At 39.0% G+C, this 17,950-nt stretch overlaps 1 protein-coding gene across 1 annotated transcript in view; it reads right to left on the reverse strand.

Moving 5' to 3' along the window:
• Positions 1-350: 350 nt before the first annotated feature.
• The window catches only part of LOC128857488 (protein obstructor-E-like), a 59,535-nt gene continuing 41,935 nt past the window's right edge, over positions 351-17,950 (reverse strand). The window contains exon 5 of the mRNA XM_054093242.1: positions 351-1,711. Coding sequence (XP_053949217.1) covers positions 1,646-1,711 — 66 coding nt within the window. The 3' untranslated portion in view covers positions 351-1,645. The remainder of the gene's footprint in view (positions 1,712-17,950) is intronic.

Raw genomic sequence — 17,950 nt, forward strand, 5'->3', positions numbered from 1 at the left:
ACAAAAAATTTTACTTTACAATAAAGTACAATTTTGAAGCGGCTGACTTTTGACAATTTTTTCTCCCTGGCGATGTTGCCTATTTTCTCCATATGCGGAATGCACGAAATTTTTTTTACCATTTGGTCTTCGGACACATTCATCAACTTAAATAGTTCAGTATACAGTGGCTTGAAACTGTAGGTCCTCCATTTGTGGAACAACATCAAAACGCACACCTCAAATAGGAGGAGGAGCTCGCCCAAACACCCAAAAAGGGTGTACGCGCCAATTATATATATATATATACCACAATTTTAGACTTGACTTTTTTCTGTTTTAATTAAAATATTTATTGAAAACACTTTACGTCTCATTAAATTACAAAATCATGCATTTTTACAATTAATTATTTAAACTAAAGATAAAAAAATGTTTTTAGTGACAAACATTAACGTCTCTGAAAATGTTGAATGTTTACATAATTTCATGAAAAATATTTTGTGACTTCTACAGTTGAGTTACATACAAATTTATTATGAGTAGTAATAGAAAAAGCGATTTAGTATAAAATTTATGCCGAAAATGGCAAATGGGTGCAACTTCTTATAAATAGAATTTCCTCTTGGACTTTATTTCCCCAAATAACCATATTTTTTGTTGTTGTAGTTTCTTCTCAAATAAGTGCGCTGAAGTGCATGAATTTATGTGAGGGTATTTGTAAATTGTGACATTCGCTGATGCTGAAAATGTGGTATACTAATGATGTTGCACAAGCCACGGCCAAAATGGTGTTAAAATTTGATAACAACGGATGAGCTGAATTTAGAGACTGCCGCAGAGGATGGCTAGCAAGTTGACATGCCAAACGTTGACTTGGTTGTTGTTGGTGTATTTGTGTGTGTTTGTAATGCGAAGCGACTCCAATAGCTTTTGATCTCTGCGCCTTTTCTTGCTGCTTGCCTCTTGCTACTTGCCTCCTCCCACTTGCCGCTTGCTGTATCAGTTGCTTGTGTCCCTTATGCGTGTATGTATGCGCTTGTTATTGTTGTTTGCGCAACTTGTGCTGATTATTTGTTTAGCCATTTGAGGCATCTGTGGCTCGAATTTATCCGCTCCGTTGGACATGTCTCAGGCGCGCTGAAGCATTCAAAACTAATTGCCGCGCCACTTCAGTTCGCCAACCGCGCCGCCTCTCACATCCTTGTCGCTTCTATTGCATAGAAAAATTTATTTAGACAAAATTTTCACACAACCCGTAACTGATATTTCGCTTCAGCCCCACTTGAATGCTGCCTCACATTACCAACCTCGCTTGCGCTCTCAACGAACTCTGCTGCTTCTTGTTGTCATTATAATTTTTCGTTTTTTTTTTTGTTTTGCTTTGATTTTGTGTACATTTTTGCTGTTGTTTTATGTTTTCATCACCGCCTTTTTCTATTCTTACACTAATTTCATACTACAAACATATTTGATTTCGTTGCATTTTAATTTGAAGCCACTGTCGTGGCTGTTTGCCATCTTCATCGTCGTCATAGCACCTCACCGCACACCTCTCTGCTTTCCTGCGTTGCTCCCTCTCTCGTCTTCTCGCTTACTTCCTCTCCCCTTTGCTCCTTCTTCTTCTCCTCATTTTACTCTTTTCTGCGCGTTTGAATTGGAATTTCTAATTTCTAGCACGTTGAAAGTTCTTGCCTTGCAATGGCAGTGGCGGCACACCTTCGTTGGCCAGCTGAAGCATCAAGTGTCCAAGAGGAAGCGTCGAATGGAAGGAAAAGAAAAAGAAGAAGAAAAAATGCGAATGAGCAAGAAATGAAATAAATTGAGACAAGCATGTAATATAATTAAGGTAGCACACAAAAGGTGGTGTGACCAAACAACAAAAACAATAACAAAAAACAACAAATACGAGAGCTGGTAAAAGGATACAAATTAAGAAATATTTTGTTAGGTAGCCAACCCACCAGGTAGCCAGTCAAACTGACCAGCAGAAGAAGTTGGAAAAAAATGGTGGAATAACAATAAGGATACAACAGCAAGAAAGTGTTGGCAGCAATTACGGTTTAACAATGTAACCGGATGCGCCGAAAGCCAAACAAAAAACAGAAACAATGGACCAACACAATAACAAACGCGACACAACACTGAGCTACATAGGTCGTATACTGTGGAGAAAAAATTAAAAAAATTAAATTACGTAAACACTAATACATACACACATACAAATACATACAAAAAGGCACTGGCGTATACGTAGACATGTTAAGAGGGGGGCTCAATACATTGCAGGGGATTTCTATTGCAGCAAGAAGGAATAAAATATTTTCTTAGAAGCTTCGGAATTATTTAACTTTACCCAAGTACGTAACCTTCCAAAATAAAAATTTATAAAATATACTTTGAGATGAGTATTTCTAATGGAGTCAAGGTAGGTCCTTTACTGCCGAACTCTCAAAATTGTGTAGTGTTTAAGGGGGTACCTTCTTTAGAGGCTTCAAAAAATCGATTTTTTCGTAGATTTTTTTGGGAAGCAAAGAAATATTCGATTGAAACGAAACTTTTTGGTTTTATTGTTATATTTTTTCAACAGTCTTCTCAAATTTTTTCTTTAAAATATATGCCATATTATGCCTGGTAAGCATTTTTCCGAGGCGCCTCGGGTGTGCCTGTGTCGTGCGGCGGGAAAGATGCTGGTCGCAATTTTCATCTGAAACCAAAAACCCAAAAAATTTTTATTTTGCTATAGTATAGCTTCTAGTTAAACCAAGAAAATTAAACAAAAAGTGGGAAATTCAACTATTTTTCGCTAATAAAAAAAAAATTAATTTTTTTGGAAAAACAAATTCTCTTTAGATTGTTTAAAAAGTGAGTTAATCATAACTTTCTTAAGGTTTTTTAGGTTCAACTAGAAGAGAATTTAATTCCGAACACAATATGTGTCATCTCGTTTCGATAGGATGTTTAACTTTTTCCCTATAAATAAAAAACCGAGAAATCGCACTTCGAGCGATCCGGCCGCTCGTATACCTGCTCGACGCTTGCTCAAAATTTCTTCTATAACTCCGAAAATATATTAAATTTGCTTCAGAAATTTTGAGGACACATTCTTGGATAGTTTGGAAAGACATTTAAGCAAACAAAAAATCGATTTTTTGAAGCCTCTAAAGCAGGCTCCCTCCCCCTTAAGCAAATAAAAAAAGTGCTTGTTTGTTTTTTTCGTTTGTCGGGACAGACAAGCACGTACAGCACTCAGACACAATTAAGTCCATTGTATTGCACTCGGATTCCCTTTTTAATTTTCTTTAAATCCACTCGACTTCCGAAGAAATCTGAGTAGATTTTGTGGTACTAAGGAGCCAAGGTGGTCGCTTCTTAACACATCAGTGCCAAAGACCTCGAGCCTGATACCAGCGAAGGCAGGGCAGACGCACAGAAAGTGAGAAAGTGGTCCGCCGTCTCATCCTCTTCCCCACAAGCTGGGCAGAGTACACTGTCTGGGATGCCTACCTTTTCCATATGCTGTGCCGAAAGAAAGTGGCCCGTCATCTGTCCAACTGGCTGCCTGCAGTCCTTTCTGTTTAATGACAGGAGGATTTGGGACAGTCGGTCGGACATGAGAGGTAACATCAGTTTTGTTCATCTGCAGCCTCTCTCAGCCTGCCAAGTTCGCTTGTGGGTTAGAGTAACCCCTTTGCTAACCTTGGCTTTGATGGCTGCAGAGGAGAGTGGTCGAACGGGCTCCGGGCCGAGGAAGTAAAAAAGTGCTTACCTGTTGGTCAATGGTACGAAAATAGCCTTCAAAGTCTTGTATAGGGTGTTATTTTAGTTGCATTAGAACTGTAACGTCGATAATTTCTGCAGAGTTTAAAAGCAGAGAATGGCGAATCTTGTTGAAATTTCTGCTCAGTAAGGCTTAGCAAGGGAAGAGTGAGAACGGTACGATGTAAGACAGGGCAAGTCTATCCATGTATACACAGATGGCTCAAAGCTCGAGGGCAGGGTGGGTGGAAGTAGGTTCTCCGAATATCTGGGGATCTCCTTCAGTTTTCGGCTCACCGACTACTGTAGTCTTTTTCAGGCTGAACTGTTGGCAATAATGAAAGCCTCGACACTGGTACAGTGTGAGGCGATATATGGAAATGACATCTATATTTTCACTAACAACCAGGCGGCGATAAAATCCCTTCCAAAACAGTCGACAACCTCCAAGGTAGCCATAAAATGCCACACATCTCTTAAAGAGATAGCTGAATCATTTCGCGGGTTCCTAGTCATCGCAACATGAAGGGTAACTGCAGAGCCGATGAACAAGCGAGACTCGGCACCAAATTGACCGATGAGTACATCAACAATGACAAAGGCATAGCCTTACAAACAGGTAAACTGCTTATCTTGGAGGAAATTGTAAGAGCAACGCATGAAAGATGGTGTAATGAAACCACCTGCAAATTCGCCGGTACCTGTGGCCGACTCTCAATGCTAAACGCACGGAATCTCTGCCAAGCCAAAATAAGCACAGTCTTAGCCCACTGATTGCAGTCATAACGCGGCACTGCCTAGTAATTAGGCAGGCCCAAGAGATGGGTGTGCAAGCACATGATTTCTGTAGCAGTTGTCTGATGAGGAAGAGGAAGAGACAATCTTGCACCTTCTGTGCCATTGTCGTGCTTTATTCACACGGAAATTTACCATTCTAGGCTGAAAATTTTGTAATGAATTGGAAGATTTCAGTTCTGCAAAAACCGGAGATATTCTAAAATTTCTGAAAAGCACGCACTAGTTTTAGAAGAGATTGGGAAAAGCTCATCACACGGCATCACAATGGGCTATGAACTTGAGGACAACCGCTTCAACCTAACCTAACCTAAGGCTCCACCGTCGTGGAACGTTTAATTTCGGAATTTGTGGAATCGCACAGAAAAAAACTGTCAGCTGTTTTTTAACGAATTAATTATTAGTAATTATTTGAGAGGTGTTGCTTAGAAAATCTGCCCCATGCGACTTGTTCGTCAGATTTAAATCTATTATTTTGCATTTGTTTTCATGTATGCGACCGATACTTGCGCTGTGCCTCGTTTTTGTTTTTTTTTTTTTTTGTTTTTGTTTCTGTAAAATTTTCGATATTGTATTTGGCTCAAATGGTGAACAATTTAATTGGCGAGGAACTCACACATCGCCTGAATAATGGAGAAATATGGGCCTGGTAAGAGCTTTACTTTCATTAAAAAATTTTCAACATTTTTCGAATAGTAAACATATAATTCTATTAAAAATTGCATGTGTAACCATAGACCACCTCGATCAAAAAGTTACCGGAATATATTCAGAAAACTCAAAAAGAAATTTATTCCTCAAAAGTGAGATTATCACTTTCAAAGTACTTCTTTTCAACTTCAACTGCAACGCACTTATGCCAGCTCTCGCAAGGCCTGTGGACTTCTATTTTCAGTATAGCCATCAGAGCCGTTTCCGATTTTTTCACTGCTTCTTTTCGGCAGTTAAGGCTCCTTCCCCCTTAGAAGGTTTTTGACTCGATCAAACAGCATAAAATCGCAGGGAACCATATCAGGAGAACTCGATGGCTGTTGAATGGTATTCGTTTCGTTTCGTTCTTGGCCATAAATTCACGGCTATTGATGACATTGGGCGCAGCTGCATTACATGGTGCAAAATCCAAGAGTTTTTTTCCTACAAATCCTTTCTTTTTTGGCGAATTGCTTCACGCAAGCGTCTCACAACGCCCAACTATAACGATAGTCTTTAATAACTGTCTGATCTTCTATCAAAAATTTGTGATGTTCAATAACATTGTAATCCAAAAAATCGTAGACATCGCTTTCTTTATTGACTGACGTGGTTGTTTTGAGCTTGGCTCATTCGGATCTCCCCACTCACTCACCGAATGACTGGATTGCGTGTCATACTCATAAACCCACGTTTCAGTACTGAAGCGTTTGATTAATGTTGGGTTGGACTTAGCCTTGGAAATCGTGGCGATACCAACGCGGTTTCTGTTTTGCATGAAATTTAGGTCCTCTCAAACCAACACGGTAGACCCCAACAACACGGCACAAACCGAAATTATACCTACTACTTCCTTAATGGATCCCTAAGCAATACTCAAGTCCTCAAGCCAGCTCTCTGATGGTTAATTTGAGGTTATTGATCAACTTTTCTATAACTTTATTGATGTTTTCATCAGTTTTCGATACCGACGGCCTGCCACCACGTCCGTCATCCTCGATGGACTCACCGTCTCTTCTGTAGCGTTCAGGCCATTCGTAGACGGCTGTTTCCTTTGGAGTAGCATTTTGAAACAGTATCCTAATAGTTTTAAGGCTTTTGAACCAAAATAGTTTGATTTATAGTAGAGCGTCACTTAGCGGTTGTTCCGAGAACTGTTTGATCAAGGTGGCATATTTGCTATCTACAGCAAATAATATGATAATTAGCCTCTCTAAGCCTGACTTCTTCCTTTATTACTCCTACAATGCATAATTACCCCCCCTTGATCTGCCTTTGAGCACAACTCAAAAGGCAACCTGCAGTATTTCATAAAAAATGTACGCCAATGCCAAGGGATAAGTGTTTTAGTTAAAAAAGTACATCCGCTGTCGTAGTCAAATGCCACAGTCGCTCATTTTTTCTTTCCTGCCACTACCACTGCCACCTTTACTTTGTTCCGGTTTTGCAAGTGGCAAAAATGACAAAAATGGCGGCGGGCATTCCTTTTTAATTGTTTAATTAAAACGTCTTCTCCGTTTTTCATTTTAATTTTTTTCTTCCTAATTTTCTTGAGTTTACTTTTTTTGTATGCGTTTTTTTTTCTTCTTTTTTTTACTGTTTTACTGCATATTATTTTGTTGCTGTTGACTTCATAAAATGTTGTTTTCGTTAATTAATTGGTGTTAATTTATGTCATTTGTACATGAATTTGTATGCAAAGGATGAGTTAATGGAAGACGGCTGCTGGAATGGCTAATTTTGTCTTCAGTGCGCCAACTTTTTTCCAAAAAAAAGGCACATCATTTGTCTAAAGCTTAAATTGCATATGTTGGTATGTTTCTGCATCAAAAAAAGGGATGAATGCTTCGGAATGCTTTGTTCTAACTGATAATAAATTCTGGTTAAGTTTTGGTCAGCTTCGGTTTCCTGGGTAGCAAAAGGGTTTACTTTTTGCTTAATACATTTTCAACATCCTTAAATAACCCTGCAAAAACGTTTAGAAATTTTTAATACATTTTAAACATTCAGAAGACAAAGGCCAAATTAACACCAGCATACTCATATAATTAAATGTCGTCATTGAAGGAGAGAATATTAAGCTTGTTGATTCCAAGTCAGAATAGTATGGATGGTGGGACAAAGAAAGACATAGAAACAAAGAAAAAAGCGCTGGAGCTTCCGCCAGCTTAAGAAAAATATAAAACTCTACCAGTTTATCTGTGAAGACAAAGGTCAACATATGCAAATCGAATGTCCACACAATTCTTTTATTTGCTTTTTTTTTTGTCGAGACAACTAGCAAGTGCAGCACTCAGACACCAATAAGTCCATTGTATTGCACTCGGATTCCATTTTAATTTCTTTTAAATCTACGAAGAAATCTGAGTAGATTTCGTGGTGCCAAGAAGCTAAGGTGGCGCCTGGTTCGAGCGAAGGTGGGCTGACGCACAGAAAGTGGTTCGCGGTCTCATCCTCCTCTTCACAAGCTGGGTAGAGTACATTGTATGGGATGCTTAGTCCATCTTCAGCCTATCTCAGCTTGCCAAGCTCGCTTGTGGATTAGAGTAGCCCCTTTGCTAACCAATGTTACCATCAGGCCATTATGTCTAACAGCATAGTTCAGCCTGAACTTACAGGACTCGAGAAAACAATGTCTGGCGGTCTCATTTTTAAAGATTGACCACAATTGAGCCTCTGGCAGCCCCACACTGTATCTCTTTTCAAGTACGACTCTTGAGGGCCGAAGGGTGTTACTTTCGATAACAAAGAGATCCTTAAAATCTAGCTCAAGAACTTCTTTGACACCAAATCAGGCACCAGGCGTGAGTGATAAAGATCACGAAGGGGCACCGATGAAATTCAAAGATACTCAACTACAACCATTATTGGATAAAGACGCATGTCGAACCCTTGACGGTATATCTGAAGAGTTGGATGTTGACAGATCAACCGTCAGTGAACGTTTGCTGGCAATGGGAACGTTTCAGAAAGCAGATAACTGGGTGCCACATCAACTGAAGGGGAGCGATACCGAGAGACGTTTGGTGACTTGAGATGCTCGGATGCCAGAAAAGAAAAGGTTGTCTGCATCATATCGTCACTGGCGATGAAAAATGGATCTGTTATGATAATCCTAAGCGTCGAAAATGTTGGAGCCTGCCAGGTTAACCAGGTTCATCGGCCGCGAAAAAAAATATTCATGCTTCAAAGGTTATGTAGTGCATCTGGTGGGATCAGAAACTCCTTAAACTCTCTGAAACCATCACTGACGATCGTTGCCGACTGCAGCTAATGCGTTTAAATCGAGCTCTCAAAGAAAAGCGGCCGGAATGGGACAGTAGACATGACAAACTGATTTTGCTGCATGAAACGCCTGGCCACACGTTGCTAAATCGGTCCAAAAATATTTCGAGGGACTGAATTAGGAAATCTTGCCCCACCCGCCGTATTCCGCAGACATTGCACTTTCAATCAATCCGGTCAGCCCTTATTGGAGAGCGGTTCACTTCTTACGAGATCATCTGGTTCAATGAATGGATGAAGTCAAAAGAACTCGAATTTTTCGTCAGCGGAATCCATATGCTGCCTGATAGATGAAGTAAAGTTGTAGCTTCCAATGTATTCATGTATTATTTAATTGTTTATATAATTCATAAATTTGGCTAAGAAAGGACGGAAACTTATTCCCATATCCAATAATGCAGTTACTTAATCTTTTTTAAAATATTCGGAAAATTTTTCAAGCAAAATTAATTTTTATTTTTTCCATTCCTTATAAAAATATGGTTTTTTGTATAATAATTCCTGTAAATCAAAATTCCAAATGTGTACAAAATTCACAGCGATTTAACAAATTTTAAAAATATAAAAAAATGTCCTACTTTTGATTAAGATTTTTTTGTAAAATTCTGAGTATACAATTTTATTACACATTCAAGTTTAGTACAACAAAGCGTAAGTTTAAAGTTGATCGGAAATCGCATTGATTTTTGTCAATTTTTTTTTGTATACGATACTAGGAATTTTCTTCCAAAGAACTATCTTTTTATAAAAAATAAAAATAGTTTGGCGTGAAAAATATTGCCAATATTGTAAAAAGAACGCACTTGAAATACATAAATAAATAAATAATTGGCCCGTACACTTCTGTTTGGAGTTTGACCGTGCTCCTCCTACTATTTGGGGTGTGCGTCTTGATGTTGTTCCATGAAGTTCCATGTTGTTCAATGAAGGGACCTACAGTTTTAAGTGGACTATGAATGGTTTTTATTTAGGAGATTTTTCATGACAGAAATGCACTAGGAAGTTTGCCAATGCCTACCTAGAGGCGACCTCACTATACTTTTATAAAAAAGAGGAAAAAAGAATTGTGGAAACATAAAGTTCAAACTTGGTAATTCGTCGCGCTCCTATTTTCTTGAGCATAGGTGTTATATTTATTTTTAATTACAAGAAAAGTTAGCATGACAGGCCCCGCATATGTAGCTACAGCAGTAGGTATAATCTTTCATGAAAACTGATTAACTACCGAAAATCATTCCAATCTACCAGCCTACCAAGATAGAGAAATCCTATATATTTTGGTAAAACACACCCGAGAACTGTAAAATAGTACGTGAAGTGTGGATTCCGAGTGATGGCAGTGGATTCCGAGTTCCATGAAAATTTAAAATTACAAATATTAAGCGAAAGGTATATACAAAAATGCAAGTTTTTTTTGCTCAAAGTCGCATAAAAACCAAAACAATGTACGTTAACACGACAAAAAATAGCCACTGTTAATGCATCAACCTGAAGTTAAATTTTACGCTGAATAAAGATGATTGTCGCAAAAGAAAATAACTTAAAATTCGGTTGACTAAGGACGAAGGTGTAGAAAATTGAGTAGCCTTACTCTGTTTAAAGCTCAAAAAAGGGAACTTACATACAAAATATCTTGTAAGCCATTCCGATTCCGCGGAACATTCTATATAAAAATAAAGTATCAAATGCCATTGTTATGGGACTTTTTGCCTTGAATAATTACTTAATTTATAACCAAACTTGTGAATTTTGTTTATTTCAAAAATGGAAAAAAATTAATTTTATTTTTGTTATTTTTTAACGCGTATGAACAAACTAGCACTGCATAAATTATATCAAAGTGTCAATAAAATAGCAGACAAGTACTCAGTATTTTCGCCAAATTGTGCCAACAGTCAATATTAAGCGAATTTCCATTCAGCGACTCGCGGCAGCTGCGGCAAAACTCACTCAAATTCCGAGTTTCCAAAATTGAATGTGGCAGAATAAAAATGGAAACGTGTTGCATGCGTTCATATTTTAATGCCAATCAAATTACGATCAAATGCCACACACACACACAAACACAAGTAACTGCAGCAACTGCAAAACACACAGATGTGAAGAAGAATAATAAAAAAGTGCTGAAATGCAAAATAAATACAATACCAAAATTATAGGTAAGTAGATTTAGAGATGAAACTCGAAATGCTGCGCTGGTACACTTGCACGTACACACAAACACATACAGGGTGGTCTAAACAACAGCTGTTTTAGGAATTCTAGGTTTTGGACACTGCAAGAAATTAAGGCACAAATTTTTAGATTTCATTGTATGTAAGTCTGACTTTTTTACTTCTTCTCTCTCTCTTCTTAATTGGCGCTATAACCGCTTACGCGATTTTGGCCGAGTTTAGCAAAGCACGCCAGTCGTTTCTTTCTCGTGCTAACCGGCGCCAGTTGGACACACCAAGTGAAGTCAAGTCCTTCTCCACCTGATCTTTCCAACGCAGAGGAGGCCGCCCCCTTCCTCTGCTACCACCAGCTGGTACCGCATCGAATACTTTCAAAGCCGGAGCGTTTGTATCCATTCGGACGACATGACCCAGCCAACGTAGCCGCTGGATCTTTATTCGCTGCGCTATGTCTATGTCGTCGTAAAGCTCATACAGCTCATCGTTCCATCGCCTGCGATATTCGCCGTTGCCAACGTGCAAAGGTCCAAACATCTTGCGCAGAATCTTTCTCTCGAACACTCCAAGCGTCGCTTCATCGGATGTTGTCATCGTCCACGCTTCTGCGCCATACGTTAGGACGGGCATGATGAGAGTCTTGTAGAGTGTTAGTTTTGTTCGTCGAGAGAGGACTTTACTGCTCAGTTGCCTACTTAGTCCAAAGTAGCACTTGTTGGCAAGAGAGATTCTACGTTGGATTTCAAGGCTGACATTGTTATCGGTGTTAATGCTGGTTCCTAAATAGACGAAGTCTTTTACAACCTCGAAATTATAACTGTCTACAGTGACGTGGGTGCCAATACGCGAGTGCGCCGACTGTTTGTTTGAAGACAGGAGGTACTTCGTTTTGTCCTCGTTCACCACCAGACCCATTCGCTTTGCCTCTTTGTCCAGTTTGGAGAAGGCAGAACTAACAGCGCGGTTGTTAAGGCCGATGATGTCAATATCATCGGCATACGCCAACAATTGTACGCTCTTATAAAAAATTGTGCCTGAGCGATTAAGTTCTGCGGCTCGTACGATGCTCTCCAACATCAGGTTAAAGAAGTCACACGACAGCGAGTCACCCTGTCTGAAACCTCGTTTGGTATCAAACGGCTCGGAGAGGTCCTTCCCAATTCTGACGGCGCTGCTGGTGTTGAGCAACGTCATCTTACATAGCCGTATTAGTTTTGCGGGGAAACCAAATTCAGACATCGCGGCATACAGGTAACTCCTTTCCGTACTGTCGAATGCAGCTTTGAAGTCGACGAAAAGATGGTGTGTGTCGATTCTCCTTTCATGGGTCTTTTCCAAGATTTGGCGTATTGAGAATATTTGGTCGATGGTAGACCTTCCAGGTCTGAAGCCACACTGATAAGGCCCAATCAGTTGGTTGACGGTGGGCTTCAGCCTTTCACACAATACGCTCGCTAGAACCTTATAGACGATATTTAGAAGACTAATCCCGCGGTAATTGGCACAAATTGCAGGATCGCCCTTCTTATGGATTGGGCAGAGTACACTTAAATTCCAATCGGCAGGCATGCTTTCATCCGACCATATTTTGCATAGAAGCTGATGTATGCACCTTACCAGCTCCTCGCCGCCATGTTTGAATAGCTCACCCGGCAGTCCGTCGGCGCCCGCGGCTTTGTTGTTCTTTAGCCGCGTTATCGCTATTCTCACCTCGTCATGATCGGGCAGCGGAACGACAATTCCATCGTCAACGATTGGGGTATCGGGATCTTCACTTTCTCGGTGACATGCGCAGCTGTCACTGTTTAATAAGTTCGAGAAGTGTTCCCTCCATAATTTAAGATTGTTCTGTACGTCAGTCACCAGTTCGCCGTCTTTGTTCTTACAGGAAAACTTTTTGACTGACTTTTTTACTAGTTCATAAAATTTCTGGAAGTATAAAAAAGGGATCGCCGTTTGCTTTAATAATACATAAGAGCCTCGGTCCTGCCATCGAGCCATAGCAGCATTTTTGGCATTCAAAGATACAGAAGACGCTGCTGCAATAAGTGTTTGCCTGAGAATCTTCGAATTGCAGTGGCGAACTATGCAGGCCACATCCTCTAACTAAGAACATAATATGTAGGGAGCGGATTTAAATATGCACTGACCGAGGATCAATCGTCAGCAGAAATAAAAAATTAAATATTTTGCCCGAACCACTCTTGAGTGATTTAAGCTTTATGTGCCGATGCAGTTCAAAGTTCCGGTATTCTCTATTCGATATGCTCCCTATTAAATTCTCCACCAATACGTCTTCTCATTCTACTTTTGCTTCAATTTTTACAATTTTTTCGCAAAAAATGCAAAGAAGGCAACTTTTTATGGTATGCACAATTTTATTTATTTTTTCCTAAAAAATAAATAACAAAACCCATAAAATATAAATGGCAAAAAATAAATAGTTTTTAGAGGGGGAAAAGTAGTATTTTTTAAATTAGCTTTTCATCCACCATTTTTTCCTCAAAATTTAAGTCAGTGTTTCAAAATAATTATCAGATATTAACGTATCGACGCAACGTTTCGTTCGTCGTTTGTCGTTACTTTTCTCATCCTTTATATAGCCCTTGAATCCTGCACACGAGAACTACTCGTCTTTTAGGGTGATCCAAATATAAATCGATCAAATTTTTTTTTTTTTTTTTAAGATTTTTAGAGTTAAACTGTTGGCCAGCCAAAGCCATCGATTGAAAGAAATGATAGTCAGTAGCAGCAATATCGGAAAAGTGCCGGTGCTTACACCTCGGTATTTTTCATGCTTTTTCGTCCTTTCTCCTTTGATGTTGTGCCGCTCTTCCTTCACAAGTACAATATTTAGTCACCAAAGGTAGCCAAATTTGATTCAGTATGGCATTCAACAAAAACTCAATCACCGAAATGCTGGCTGGGTAAATATGTAGATTAATGATAGATACGATAGATTGCTATAGATACGCGAATAAGCCCCTGAAGAGAAAAATACGATTTGTGAACTGGTAGTGTTCTGGTGCAGATACAATTTCAGCTCAAGCGGTTCGTGTTCTATCTCTTTTCATGTTAGTAGTGGTACTTTTAACACGGCGATGCCCTACGAAATGTCAATTGCTTGGCCATGCATTACTAAAGTATGAGTTAAAATATCATTCCATACAATACCATACCATACTATCTACTCCCTTCTGCAGCCTTCAAAACTATGGTTAGCAAACGGGTTACTCTAACCCACAAGCGAGCTTGGTAGGCTGAGAGAGACTGCAGATGAACAAAACTGATGCTACCTGTCATGTCCGACCGAATTTCGCAGTTCAAGTCCATTGAATTTCGATACAATAAAGTTCAAGTTGCAAGTAAAAGTTTCAAATGTCATTGATATTTGACAGTCATTACATGATGTCTACTTTCAGGATTCATAGAGGTCGGTCTTCATCTGGTATCGCTAGGGACCAAAAGGTGTATGCGTGGCTTAATGTCAACCAGGCTAATCTAACCTAACTTAACGCAATTTTTGAGACACTTGAAATTTGTAGTTTATCATACTTAGTCCTAGCAATGACGCTGTATACTAGAAATTTTTCTAAAAATTCTGATTGAAAATTTTGATGAAATTTTTTTATTTTGTTTTTTAATTTGGACAAAATTTTAAACTTGGATTTAAAAGGTCTACGTAGACGAATGACCAACACTTTTGTAAGAAATTTATTATAATTAAATTCGATACAAATAAATTGTCAAAACTTGTCCATAAATCCCACTGCTTTAGTTATTTAACGCACTGTATTGAAAACAAATATACATATATATTTTTTTGTTTCTGCACAAGACTAAAAGAGAGCAAAAATATTAACTCACTAGAAAATTTAAAAAAAACACTATTTATGAGTAAATACTTTTTATTCATCAATACCACAAATTAATTTTCTGCACATTCAATGGCACTTCATTTTGTGAAGCCCTTGAATTTCCATTTATTAATTTCCGTTTGCATCACAAATAAATGCAGTTTGGTTAGTATTATTTTTTTCCTAGTATTCCCATTTCATTTGCACAGTTCCTCATTCAAAATAAATTCAGAACTGGTTGCTTAACTCCACAATATGGTTATAATTTTACAAAACATCTGGCATTTCAGTGAGAAGGGTGGAAGTATTCAGCAGCGGGTGAAAAGTATTCCCTCACTGCCGCGCTGCATACAGTGAACGTCACTCGCTACATTTGTGATTTTGATTTCAATCAATAAAATACATTTTTATTCCAATATTTACTTAACAGCAACAAACTATGTCACATTTAATGCGACATCCCAAGAGCGAGTTGAGGAAATAGAGCGAGAGAAACTAAGTGAAGGGTGTCTCAAACGATTTACTATTTAATATCGCATGCAATATTTTTTGTGGCAAACAGCGAATATCAAAATATTGATGATTTTCAAAAGCGATATACTTAGTTCCAATGACATGAGATAAAGAAATAGTAAAAAACAACGAAAATGTATCAAAAGCTGTGGCAGATACTAATAAAGATTTAGTTACGTATCAAATTGGGTACTGATTGAGAAGAGTTGTAATGTGTAGAATCTCGACCTATTAAAAGTGTAGTACTTTTCGTGATTTAATATAACCTGAAATACAAGGTGGCGCAAAATTAGTCAGCCTATCGGAATATTTATAATTTTTGCAATTGGTATCGTACGTCACTCATATTTGACACTTCTGAATGGAACAGCTGCAGTACATAAACAGGCAAGCAATGGCGCGCGTGAAAGTCAAAATAAAGAAGTCCATCACTCAAAATTATAATTTTTTTATTATTGCACCACCTTTTACTCTTAGTCTTGCAATAAATTCTGTGACAAATTGTACAGTGCATCCGGCAGGAACAAATCGCAAAAAAAACTTCCCTTACTTTTCCTTTGCTTCGTATGCAATATCCCCTTAAAACGCAGAAAATCATACCCAGGGAAATAAATGTATCGATCAGATCCATGTCAAGATTAATTAGAGATTTTTTTTTGTGCGGGTAAGGGGGTGGAAAATGACTAATGCATCAACAAAGCTGCCGTCACAGCCATGGTATGCCCGGAGACTAAAAAACTCCGCCTTGTTTAGAGCCGTCGCCCACTCTGGAACCACTTTCGCGTTTCTCCAGAGTGGCGTTCCAGCTTCCTCATAACGAAGTTCTATACTTAGGTGCTTGCATCCAGGTTCCGCTTTTTTATCCGGAGAATTCCTTCTGCGACACCACTGACGATCTCCCACGCTTCCTCGCTACTTAGCATCTTGTCGATTACATTTTCAGTGGATATGTGACCGACTACATTATCCAGCGACTTTCTTGTTTCCAACGCATGCGTTTGAAGAATGTGTGTTCAGCGTCATCCTCGGCGGCATCCCCGTATATACATGTGGGATGATCGTATTTCTTTATTTTGAGCAGGTATTTCCGGATATACAATCGCTTCGAAAGCATTTAGGTTGTATAAAAATTCACTTCACCGAAGTTCCTGCTCTTCCATGGGGCGACGTCTTTTATAAGCCTAGCCGTCCATCTGCCGCGAGTTTTGTTATTTTCTTATTTCGCGCCTCCTTCTTTAAAGCAAACAACTTTTTCCTCTCAAACACTAATAAGACTATCGGTATTGAACCTCTTATTACTTGAACAGCTGGCCCTGATTCTGTGCGGTAGGCGCACACAACTCTCAGTGCTGCCAGGGCAGATGTAAAAAGCTTGCATCAGTGCTTTACCTTTAACGCGTTTATCACAGTTCAGCTCCCTATAAGAGAACGGAGAGTATGGTAGCCATCATTATTTCCCGTTTCGTTTGGGTTGGACCCCCTATGTTTGTCATCAGTCTACTGAGTAGGGATGTCATCTTAGCGGCTTTCTCTGCTGCGTGCTTTATTCGGGCCCAGAAGCTTAGTCTTGAGTCCAGTTTGCATGTTAACTTCTAACGGAATGTGCTCCTTGTGTTAGAAGTATGAGCTCCGTTTTCTCTGTGGCTAATTTGAGGCCACGTGAATCTAATCACGTTTGTGTCCGTTTCATAACTTAGAAAGGTTTTCTACGAACTTCTTTAAAGTGTCGGGCTGTGATGACTGCTGGGATATCGAGTGCGTTTCCGATTAGAAAGGTTATATCGGACATTTCTACCTATATTGAATATCTCGTCATAAAGTTCCGAAAATTGACCCTTCTGTCGCTCCAGATGAGACGTCTATACAACGAGAACCCTTTGGCTTTTGATAGACGAGTTTTCAGCCGCGCTAGCCGAATGGGTTGGTGCGTGACAACCATTCGGAGTTCATAGAGATAACGTAGGTTCGAATCTTGGTGAAAGACCAAAATTAAGAAAAACATTTTTCTAATAGCGGTCGCTCCTCGGCAGGCAATGGCAAACCTCCGAGTGTATTTCTACCATGAAAAAGCTCCTCATAAAAAATATCTGCCGTTCGGAGTCGGCTTGAACCTGTAGGTCCCTCCATTTGTGGAATAATATCAAAACGCACACCACAAGTAGGAGGAGGAGCTCGGCCAAACACCCAAAAGGGGTATACCCGCCAATTATATATACATATAAGTAATTGCTCATTATGCGCTGTAGATATGCCGGAATTTTGAACTTTAGCTCTAAGGCGGCCATCCGCCCATCTTTCGCTACTGAAAGCGTTCCTTACATCTAAGGTGGAACGGAGGACTAAACTTCTGCGCGCTGCTCCTACGCTGTTTATGCCTAATTAGAGAAGATCTTCGCATAAAAGCCTTCATCAAGGCCCATCCAATGAGATACTAGTAACAGATATCGCCTAAGTTTTTCACACAGCATAAAAGAAAATCTTTAGCACATTTCTGCATTTAATCTGTTTTTCGTTTTTTTTCTGACTTTTGTTTGGTTTTTTGTTTATTTTTTGGGAGGATTTGGTTTTTTCTGTTTTCTTTTTATGATTTTTCAGTTCCACTTTTTTGCATGTATGTGGGGTTATTAATTTAAGACGATAGAATTCATTATAACGAAGCGATAATGCACTTGAATTAATGTTTCTTTATGTGAAAGGTTTATTAATGAATATGTTTGAAAACTTATAACTATGAAAATACAAATGATTAACTCAATATAATTGGATTCAATTTTTAGCGACAACCAAACGTTTACCAAACTCAAAGAGGAAGATCCAACCCGTGTTAGTTCTTTCTTTTTCCATCGATATATTACTATTGACAACAGAGTTGCATTGTCGATAAATGTTTATTAGTAAACT

This window comes from Anastrepha ludens, chromosome 3 (assembly GCF_028408465.1).
Source record: "Anastrepha ludens isolate Willacy chromosome 3, idAnaLude1.1, whole genome shotgun sequence".
In the NCBI taxonomy this organism is placed as follows: domain Eukaryota; kingdom Metazoa; phylum Arthropoda; class Insecta; order Diptera; family Tephritidae; genus Anastrepha; species Anastrepha ludens.